The sequence below is a fragment of the Perca flavescens genome, chromosome 18 (assembly GCF_004354835.1).
Source record: "Perca flavescens isolate YP-PL-M2 chromosome 18, PFLA_1.0, whole genome shotgun sequence".
Lineage (NCBI taxonomy): Eukaryota > Metazoa > Chordata > Actinopteri > Perciformes > Percidae > Perca > Perca flavescens.
In genome coordinates this window covers 25,927,229-25,939,069 of record NC_041348.1, presented here as the reverse complement: position 1 = coordinate 25,939,069, position 11,841 = coordinate 25,927,229, and the positions used below count along the sequence as shown (strand labels likewise).

Sequence of the window (11,841 nt, the reverse complement as noted above, 5' to 3'; positions counted from 1 at the left end):
TGTTCCTGCTATGTAAAAGAATGTGTTCAGAGTGAATTTCCTATATAAAAGAGCTGTGGTTTCCAAAATGTTTCTGTCAAGCCCACCTTTAAAAGCTAAACGAAGTATTTTTTTTTTTAAAATAACATCACTTACATTAACTGAAATTTCTTTTCCCACATGTATCATTTCTGTTGTTCTGTAAAAAATGCAAGTTAAACCTTGCCCATACAGAAACAAGGCTCTCTGCTGTATTGACAGTTAACTGGAGAGTATGAATGAATGAATGAATTCAATAATTTAATTTATTTATTGGTCGTAACCAAAGCTTCAGCTTATATCAGCCCCCCTTACATTTTTAAGAGTAACAAACAAATTGTCAAGGAAAATATTGACAAGACAAGAAAGATAAAATAAATTATACAAAAAAAACTAAAGAACATATACACTTACTCAGATAACTTTCTACTGTACATACATGCATACATACAGTGTGTTTGCATATGCATGCATATACTTAACCTACATACATACATGCCTACATACCTAAAAGGGTCAGTACTTATATACAGTACATTGCCACCTTAAGGTGAATAATATCCTAAATAATGATGATAACCATAATGATGATAATGACTGATGCGTTTGTTTGTAAAGGATCACCAGTTTATCCTTTCTTCCATGCCAAAAGTCTATTTGGCATGTTTACATGTTGTTTTTCTATCTGAATTTATCTTTCTGACCTGCACCAAAGCACTCGTTTTCTTTTCTAGACCTTTTCATGGTAGAACATTTTGACGTGTCATAGCAGGGAAAGCACAGGTGGAATTAATAACATTAATAATGGGTAATTATGGTTATTAAACAGTAATGGCTGGAAGGGATTGCAGCAATGAATGTTATTAGTTCCACCTGTTCTTTATTTTGAATCAAAATATCTGTGAAAAGGCTCTAATTAGAGTTACACTCCACATATTTTGCTCTACCATCGCACTTGATTGCTCTTGTGAACTGATGAATGAAGAATCAGTATTGCAAAGGATTTGATCAATCTAATCCTCAGATTAATATTTGGCAGACAAATCATCCTACATGTAGGTGTGTTCGTTTTACCGGATAAACCAATCCCTGCCCATCTAACTCACTTGGTGGAGGTCCGCGAGGAACTTTTGAACTAAAAGCCAAAATCTTTAATGGATACAGAGAAAGACTGAAGCATCTGCTGTACCTGCACATTACAGCACATCATATGTATATAAAAAAAGCATGTTTCTGTGACTGTGCAAAAATGAAAGCACTGCAGCTCAGATACCAAAAACAATAAAAAATCTTATCCTTGTTTTATAGCTATGTTGCCCTCTTGTGGCAGCTCAAAATCAGGACATTTTGAATATGACCATTAATTTCAGTTATGTAGATGTTAAGGTGACCTTTTATAATCTTTTCACTAAAAATAAGTAATAATGCTAATAATAATGTCAGTAATGTTTTAGTTTCTTTTACTATTTTTTACTATTTCTTGGGAAATCTGTGCATTCAACATCCTGTTTTGCAGTTTGATAGGTTGGATATTTCAGCCTACATGTTTAAAATGTATTTTATATCTTGTATGTAGTGTACTACACAAGAAGGTTAGTCTGGGGACAACCTTCACCCACAGGAACAGCTTAGAATGTGTAGAATCTATTATGAGTTTGGGTACAACTGTTACACAGAGGAATTGGAGCCAGGAATGTGGGAATCTATTAGGAGCACGTGCCATAAAAGGTGTAGTTTAAGAGTAAACTGTTGCACTGAAATAGATAGCTTGAAGCATGTGAGGACAAAAAGTATAAAGGAGGAGTTATTCTGATGACACTATGGGTACATGCTCTTAGGAGGGTGTACACATGGTTATCTTCCTTTCTAGGAGAAACCTTGGCATATACATTTGGTGCATGTCAACTGTTCTTTCTTCCATGAAAGTATGTTTGTTTGTTGTGTGAATAAAGCTGCATTAGTCTGAACTCATTGTACTCAGCATTTGTTCAGTCTCCATCTCATTTCCAGATATTTCCCAGATATCACAGTTGTTCCTGCAGTCAAAGCCAGTTAAACCAAATCGGATTGTGTTGTTGCAACAAGAAAACAATTGCTCCTCTCTTTGTGTCAAACGTTTCCCAGCAGCGACAGGCCCGGCATGCCACGATGGCAGACTCTGATATTTTTAGACTCCGTTCATGATTCAACACGATTGTTCTCTCTACTTCACAGCTCGTCTTATTACAAGCACTGGTGTGATCGAGGGCTCGAGGAAAACCTCGGGTGAAGTTATCAGCTTATCTTCAGAGAAGAAGCATCAGGCTGGTCACTGGTGGGATTATTCAAGAGGAATTCATTCAGTCAACGCGAGGAATATACAGGGAATATTTCACGTGATGAATAAAAGGTAATTTTGATTCTTCAACAGCAAAGGTTAAGATTGTAGTGAAGCTGCTGTACTTTAATACTTCATCTCAGTGTCTTCATTCTCTATATAATGCAAAATATCTGCCTTATGATTAAGTATTTTATTTTGTATTACTTTAGATCATGCCTAATAATCTTTGGGAATATGGAGAAGTTACTATTAAAAGTTCTGGTGGGATACAAATTCCATTAGACTGCTATTTTGGTAAGCCACAAAACGTCGCCTCACTATAATGCACTGCCCTTCTATCAAGTATTTCAACTTTATTTACTAGGAACTTTGCAGATTCAGATGATAGCAACACATACATTGTGATGTATTATTATAGATTGAGAACATTTTTTGGGGTGAAATTCACAAGCTAGCAACTTTCCAGTAGGCCTATATAAATTAGTTAAAATGAGCCCCCTACCTTACTGCAAGATGTAACATGATGTACACATTAATGCAATGCTAAAAGTGGTTTTAGTGACACTGAGTAACATAGAAATGAATACAATTCTGGATTAATACATGCTGCTGTTATTTATCATGATTCTATGATTTGAGGTCAGTTGGTCATATAATATAATAGTTGTTTGGTCTTTTAATTGTTTACAATGTCAAGTGCCCAGAATGTGCGAAAACAGCAATGCGCATGCCCAACGCTGATTGGCTGTTGGACCGCTGCACCCGCTTTTGATTAGCTGTTTGCCAATGAAGTACCGTTTGTCTGTCTGTCATTTGCTCGTAGTTGTCAGACTGTTTGTATTTCTTCTTTGAAGATAGTAAACCATGTCGCCACACCATGTCTGTCTTTTAAAGGAAAACTTGAGGTTAAACACCGCGGTGTTCACCAGCCGCGAGATATTGTTATGATAAACCAAGAACAGATTCTCAGGAACTCTGCAACATGGCGTCATGACTTTGCGTAAACATACACGCCACTTTCATGAAGCCAAATGGCGTGTTATCTGTACGCATTTTGAGCTTTCTACGTGTATGTCTACGCTGTATACAGCGGATGTAAACATACCCATCACGTGGCTTATTGCGAGAACGTGCCGTACTATCGCGAGAACAACGTCACACGCGTGTAAAAAAATAAATAAATAAAGGTTGGGTTTAGGAAAAGAACATTGGGAAAGGCTTTAGTAACACAAAAAAACGGCAAAAACACGACGGTGACCGATGTCACATGCTTAGGAAAACAATAAATGGTTGGGTTTAGGAAAGAAACATTGGGGAAGACTTAAAAAAATTAAAAAACGGGTGACAAACGCCACACTCGGGACCCGGTTCTACTCGCTACGGCAAAAATTCACACGTAATGTAGGTCAATGGCGGCTGACCGGCGTTGCTAAACACGCTAAAAAGCGATCATGCGTCTTGATAACACGCAAAAACGGCATACATGTCATACATACGTCACTTTATGAGATCAGTCTGAACTCAAGCATCTTTTCTTAGAGGAATACCAAACACAAAAGCATCAGAACAACAAGGTAAAATTGGACAAACATAGCTATCCAAAACTGATGGCTCATATAAACAGGGAATTGAGCAGTATGACAGCAAATTGACGATCGGTAGGCCTTTGTGCTCATCAGATTATTTCCTGTCTTAAATTAAGTGGGAAGTGGGAAATGGTGAAATTGTCCATTATGTTATCTGGTTGTTATAACTAGTTGTTGCCCCACCATTAAACCACCACTGATGACTTTTATATATTTTACAACAGTGGTAGAAATTAACTAGGCCTACGTTTAGTCAAATACTGTAGCTATTTAGTACATGATTGAGGTACTTGTGCTTTAAGAAAGTGCTTCCATTTTCTGCTACTTTATATTTTTACTCCACAATCCATTCATTCAGATTCCTTTTACTCCATTTCATTTATTTGGTATCTGTAGTTAGTCTAGACTTTAGTGATCCCTGGGGGTAAATTCAAAAACAGCACCTTTGACATGAAATGGCTACAGAAAATGTAGCCTGAGTTCCTATGAATGCAATCTAAAAATAACTCTTAATTGACTGTAATTTAAAGTGCTGTTGGGAGTTTGGATTTGCTCCAGGAGCATCTTACAATGATTGCTATACTTTCAAAAACCATTTAGACGTCTGCATTACTGTCAAAATGACAATTTAACTCAAGCTTTCATCTCTATCACACTGAGCTGTCTTAAAGTGATTTGCAGCCCTGCCTTTACATTTTTATGAGTACATCCCTTCAGTGGCGGTTCTAGACCATTTGAAATGGAGGGGCCATGCTGGGGCCACATGCGATCTTAGAGGGGTACCAAATAAAAGCATAAGTGTTACATACTACAAGCCCTCCATAGGTTTGGTTCTACAAAAGACGATACGCATATAACAATAAACACAAGAATACTCATTCAGCGTTTACCTACATTTTATGTATCACTGCAATATGAATAATATCCCCTCTTTGGGGATAAAAGTGGGGTGAAACATTTATGAAAATATTTGCCACAGTTAGAGGGGCCAGAGGCTTAATATCAAAGGTCCCATGGCAGGACAATTTCACTTTATGAGGTTTTTTAACATTAATGTGCATTCCCCCAGCCTGCCTATGGTCCCCCAGTGGCCAGAAATGGCGATAGGTGTAAACCGAGCCCTGGGTATCCTGCTCTGCCTTTGAGAAAATGAAAGCTCAGATGGACCAATCTGGAATTTTCTCCTTATGAGGTCATAAGGAGCAAGGTTACCTCCCCTTTCTCTGCTTTGCCCGTCCAGAGAATTTGGCCCACCCATGAGAAAGAGAGACATTATTTATTTATTTAATTAGTTTATTTGTCAAATGAGCAAAGTGGCAGTTGGTCAAGGCCACCATCCACCATCCAAAAAGCAGCATGTCATGGGACCTTTAAAGGTGCTGACACACCAAGGAGATTATCGGCCGTTGGACAGTCTGGCGAGGTCAGTGACTCGAGTCTTTTCGGTATGTTCGACCGACCTGATGTGTTCAGTCGCCGGCAGGGCAGTCGGGACCCACCCGGAAATGGCGAGCAGAATGAGGTGACTAGAGTCTCTCAAAATCTGACGAAAATCTTTTAAACTGACCTTTGTTGATCTGAAATGAAAACAGATTCAGCAACTGCATGGCCTATTTCTGACTTAAAATGTTTTCAGAAACATGTTTCAGTAATATGAGTATAATCTCACGATATGAGATCGTATTCTGAACAGCCGCCATGACAGTCTGGCTTTGAATTTCCAGAGAAAACAAACCCATGTGACGCGTTTGTCCAATCAGCTGCCGGTTTTCATTTCTTGGGCAACAATACAGATTAGCGCCGCCTGCTGTTATAGAGATGTATTACGTCTCGTCTCGTCTCGTCTTTTTGGTGTGTTCTGAGGCACTTTTTGGACCAACACGGGGAGACTGATCATTTCGACTGGCTTTTCTGTCAACGGTCGGCCGTCGGCTATATGTGTAAGCAGCTTAAGGGGGCACTGGCCACCCTTGTCCCCCCCCCCCCTTGGAACCGCCACTGCATGTCCTTAAGAAGAAACTTAGTTCTTAGATTGTGTTAAAGGTTAAATCAGGCAATGAGAGTAATTGCATGCGTGTGTGTATATCCTTTTTAAAGTGGGTGTTCACACTCATGTCACCACAGAACAGATCTGAATTCCATGTAATGGGATGCTAACAGGGCTAATAAATGGAAGACCTATCCCAGTGGGTGGAATTAATGCTGCACCCTGAGGGACTTCAGTCACGGCTGCTGTCTGGTCACATTAAATGTTTAGCTAACACAGAAAGCTAATGTCAAACAACACAAAGGTTACTGGATCGAACTGACTGCAAATCTCCATCCAGAGTGCTCAGAGTTTTATGTTTGTTTATTTGTTTCATCTTTATTTGGTATGATCATCTATCTCAGACTGACAGGCAGAACAAATGCAGAGTTTCAGGCAGTCATGATAAATGATCATCATTATTATCATCACAACCACCCTTACTGTTGACATAATGATTGACAATCACAACATTTCTGTTCCCTGCACCAACCTTAAGGATGGAGGATAGAAGACTTTTTTCTTTTACTAACAGAAATTAAGGGAGTTTTTATTTTTTTTATTTTATTTGAAATGCTGACCATAACAGCCGTACAGTAGTTAAGGATATATATAGGCCATGCTATAGGATTTGTAAACAGACTTGCAGTGGTGGCTACTGCACCAAAGTACAATTTTGAGGGACTTCTTCTCTTTTTGCTTGATTTCAATTTCATACTACTTCATACTCCTACTCCACTATTTCAGGTACCCTTTTACTCCATCAGATTGATCTGACTTCTAGTTACTTTGCAAATAATATTTTTCAATTCAAAACATATGATCAGTTTATAAAATATGATGCATTGTATTAAATTAAACCATCAAAAAAGTAGTTAAAATGAGTTCCACCTGACCATATATGAAGCTAAAATGTTGATTAAATATGAATTGATATAATGAATTAATAATAAATACAGTTATAAATAATAATAATAATATCAATAGTGAAAATGACAAATAGAATAGGCTATAGTTAAATCTCTGTGTATAATCAGTACGTTTCTGTAACTACTAAAACAAAGTTACAATGCTTTCGAACCAGGATTAAAACATTTCAGGACCGCAATGTGGCAAACCAAATCAGACAATTAAAAAAGCCTAACACAAAACTAAAATATGCAACAACAATATAAGATAAAACATTGATAACTATATATAAAAAGAGAGAGACAAATACTGAGCAAATGACATGACAATCAGGGGATCTGTGGTGTTTCAGAGCCTTTAAATTAACTCGATCAATCAACACAAGCCCCCGCCCCTTTGCGCCTGCGCAGAGCCGCGTAGGGAGCTGTCCGTGTCAGTCGGTGCTGGAGTGTTTTCACTGAAGCTGCTTCTCTCCCCCCCGGTCCACAGAAACAGACGGGAGCGATGGAGGAAGAGTTAAAATGCCCCGTTTGCGGTTCTCTCTTCAAGGACCCCATCCTGCTGCCGTGCTCCCACAATGTCTGCCTGGCCTGTGCTCGGAACATCACCGTCCAGACCCCGGAGGGAGAGACCCCGGTGCAGAGCCGAGCCTCGGGCAGCTCCGACTACGACTACCTGGACATGGACAAGATGAGTCTGTACAGCGAGACGGACAGCGGATACGGCTCCTACACGCCGTGCCAGCTCAAGTCTCCAAACGGGGTGCGTGTGTTTCCGCCGGCCAACCAACCCCGACACTGCTCCCTCACCTGCCCGCTGTGCCACCGGAGCGTCTCCCTGGACGAGCGGGGTCTCCGGGGTTTCCCTCGGAACCGGCTGCTAGAGGCCATCGTGTCGCGGTACCAGCAGGACCGCCGCGCATCCGCGTCCTCTTCTTCTACCGCGGTGAAGTGCCAGCTGTGCGACCGCAACCCGGTGGACGCGGCGGTGATGTGCGAGCAGTGCGACGTCTTCTACTGTAACGCCTGCCAGCAGCGATGTCACCCGTCCCGCGGTCCGCTCGCCAAGCACCGCCTGGTGCCGCCGCAGCCGAACCGCGCGGCAGGAGTAGGTGCGGCAAGGGGAGGAGGCAGCAGCGGTCAGCTGCCGCCCGCTACCGCGCGGAAACCGGCCACCTGCGTGGATCATGAAGCGGAAAACTTCAACATGTACTGCTACGGCTGCAAAACTCCGGTGTGTATGAAGTGTTTGGAGGAGGGGAAACACGCCAAACACGATGTCAAACCGCTGGCTGTTATGTGGAAACAACACAAGGTGAGCGAACACACACACACACACACACACACACACACACACACACACACACACACACACACATCTGGTTTGTGGCACTATCTTTGTGGGGACCCATCATTGACATAATGCATTCCCTAGCCCCTTATCCTAACCTTAACCCTTCCCCTAAACCTAACCTAATTCTAGCCATAATCCTAAAACCAAGTCTTAACACTCAAACAGCCCTTTAAACTTGTGGGGTCCAGCATTTTGGGCCCCGCAACGCTGTCGGGACCCCACAAGTATACAGGACCCCCGGTCTTTGGACCCCTCGAATATAGTTAAACAAGATAACACACACACGCGCGCGCACACACACACACACACACACACACACACACACACACACACACCCACACACACACACACACACACACACACACACACACACACACACACAGGCACACACAGGCCTATATACACAATTATCATACAGAGTGAACCTAACAGACCTAAATGCCCTTTAAAGCTATATAGGCTAATGTTGAATCCAATGAGCTGTATGGCTTACACACACTATTGCATCTCTCTCTGCTCTCAGACACACTGTTTATTACCTGATGTGCCCTCACTGACATGAATAGTTGGCATCAATCATAGTTTTCATGTTAAAATGATATGGTGTTAAAGTGATATATACTAGGTATTATCTATCATCGTACATGTTTTCAAACCAAATCCTTTCCCATATTAGCCTATATGCATTTATATTTGTGTTGGTTATTTAAAATTGTGCTGTAACTGATTTGTCATGTTTTAAGTGAATTTACTGTAAATGGAGGGAGAGGATGCTACACTATGAGGTAGAAAATGGAAAACAACATGCAATCCTGTGTTGAGTTTACTGAATGTAGGGCGCATTGTAAATTAGAGAACCCTGACTGATTCACACATAATGAAATAATTACTGTAGGCGTAAACCCCCCTCTGTGTGTGTGTGTGTGCACACGCAATATGATTCATCTCTTGATTAGGTCACACAGCGTTGTGTTGCTATTTCGTGCATTACTGGCTCACATGTGTGATGTCACTAGTGGACTATAGTGTGGGAAGAAGTGTTTGGTGTATTTCCTCAGTCAGGATCAGGACAGAAGACAAGAATCAAAATAAAGCTTTTACACAAATTTTAAGAAAGATGGTTAGAAAAGATCAAGTTCACTCCTCTCAGGTTGCAGTGTGATCTGACTGCTGTTAAAATCTGAAACTTAAGAAATTGAAAACCCAGATTTAATTGCACAAGGGGTGATATGTGGAACATGTCAACAATATCAGTACCACATTAATTATGAGGCCTCAGGCACAGGAATCAAAAGGGTTTAAAAGGAAATCAATACTACTATTTACAGTAAGAGGCTGCAGGACCAGTAGTTGGTTTTTCTTTTTTCTTTATCTTAATCAGACTACTTACTGTTTTTATGACATTTCATAAGGCCATCATCATCATGATCATCACACCCAGACTTGAATTAAAAGCCATTTCTGTGGCTCTCCTGCTAAGTGGGTCATTGGGAATAATCTCTCTGTCTGTCTCTCTTGTTTTCCGTGGGATTGGTAGCCTCCAGTCATTTATCTGTCACACGTTTCAGCCTCTTTCGCCTTCTTCTTTGGCTTTAGCTCATCATTCATCTTCTGTATATGTCTGCCTCCCTTCCCCTCTCCATCCCTGTCTCTTATTTACTGTCCTTCCCCCCCGCCCTCATTTACCTACTCCCGCCCGTCGTTCCTTCTCTCCCTCCATCAACCTGTCCCATAAATGGACTGTGAAAATCCCATCAGAGTACGGGAGTGAGAGGGTGTTGATAAGTAATGAGCAGCGTATGAATAAGAGATGGCCACCACTTAGTTAATATGGTGTCCTTCAAGTTGAGGGGGATCGATGACTGGCTGTCTCCCTCCCTCTCGGTCTGCACTTGAACATACTCCAAGCATCACGAGCTGAAATGGCTGGGAGTTTTTGAAGTGTCACTCAGAGCTGTTTTTTATTTTTTTATTTTGGTGGGTGGCACTCTCTTCCTTTGTTTTTTCATTCTGTTTTAGTCTATATTGCTTGCATCTGGTTAGCATCATATTCCTTCTTTCCTCCTTCTTTTTCTCTTTTGATTGAAAACAGAATGCTTCTTCTTCTGTGCACCAAAAATGACTTTTCTCAGGAAAGACCAGATATTGGAAGTTTTTGCAAAGCTTTCCTGCACTACAAAAAATTGATTTATCGTTGTCTAGGCACGTATAGGCTTACGAGACACTAGACAACCAAGTTGGTCACATCATGATACAGTTACACATATTGAAAAAATTATTCAAAAGATGCAATTAATAGTCTGACTGATGCAGAATTTTTGAGGCCGATGCTAATATTGATATTTAAGACATATATGATATATTTAAACCAAGATATGTAGACAGTACTTTTAAATGAAAAAATTCACCACCATCTGGGTTTTAAGACCCTTCTAGGCCACTTTAGCTCAAGAGAAATGTTTGTGCACAGACTGCTGGGTGATTGTTTGTTTTGTTGTAAATGTCCTTTTTTATTAATTTATTTGACTATAGACAGCTTGTACATTAATAATGCTACTGCCAAATCATACTGAGGAAATGGCTGCCATGACTCAGCAAAGGAAGGTTGTGTTTATTGTTTTTTGTATGTGTGTGTGTGTGTGTGTGTGTGTGTGTGTGTGTGTGTGTGTGTGTAACCTGGGGTTGTATACTGTGAGTAGTGCTACGGTTTATTTCAAACTCCTTGGTAAGTGAACATGAAGCAGTTGCATGAGTGTGTGAGTATTTATTTGTGCTTTTTGCATATGCATTGGTAGTTTAGCTGTGTTTAAATATATGATTAGGCATTAATGTGTCTGTGTGTGTGTGTGTGTGTGTGTGTGTGTGTGTGTGTGATATCAAGAAAAGACATTTGAATCATCATTTTATTTTGTTGCAAATCAAACATGGAGCTGCCCGGGGGTGACTATCCCTCAGAGGGACTCAAATACACTCACACACACTCACACACTCACACACTCGTGCATCAACACACACACACATTCAGAAGGCATAAATATGCATAAGTGAAGCGGATGAGCTTTTGCTGAGGGAATGCAGAGAAAGACACTGATTAGTCAAGCAGAAAACACACTGTCTATTTAAAGCATGCACATATACACACATATGAGTGTCCACATGTGTATTTTATTGTGTGTATATATGTGTGACCTAGCTCAGTCCAGTGAAGAGCTCTGGCACTGCTCTGAGTTAAATATTTAAAACCACAAATGCAGAGTTTCTGGTTCTCCTGCTGTGTGTTTCAGTGTGTGCACCGTCATCTTAAGATCATTTTAGATTCGAAATGTGACCAATTTGACTTTTGTCATATTAATATATGTTAATTAATTAATTCATTAATATGCTATGTTATTTGCCAAGACAGTTAACTCATATTACTGCAGAGTGGGGGGCTTGAAAGGAACTGATCTAATGTTCAACCATTGTGATTTCTTTTCTTTTATATGAGGGAAACGCCACCTTCACACTTTCCTAGCCTGTCATTTTGCATCCTTGGTGACTTTTAAACGCAGCTTTGGGTTCAAGGGTCTTCCTCTCCACAACTCTTACCTACTAGAAATTACTTTTATATACTGCAACCGCAAACATGT

The 11,841-nt window shown here is 40.5% G+C and overlaps 1 protein-coding gene across 1 annotated transcript in view; it reads left to right on the top strand.

Moving 5' to 3' along the window:
• The first annotated feature begins 7,363 nt into the window (after positions 1–7,363).
• trim67 (tripartite motif containing 67) overlaps positions 7,364–11,841 on the top strand; it is a 45,460-nt gene continuing 40,982 nt past the window's right edge. The window contains exon 1 of the mRNA XM_028606092.1: positions 7,364–8,173. Coding sequence (XP_028461893.1) covers positions 7,364–8,173 — 810 coding nt within the window. The remainder of the gene's footprint in view (positions 8,174–11,841) is intronic.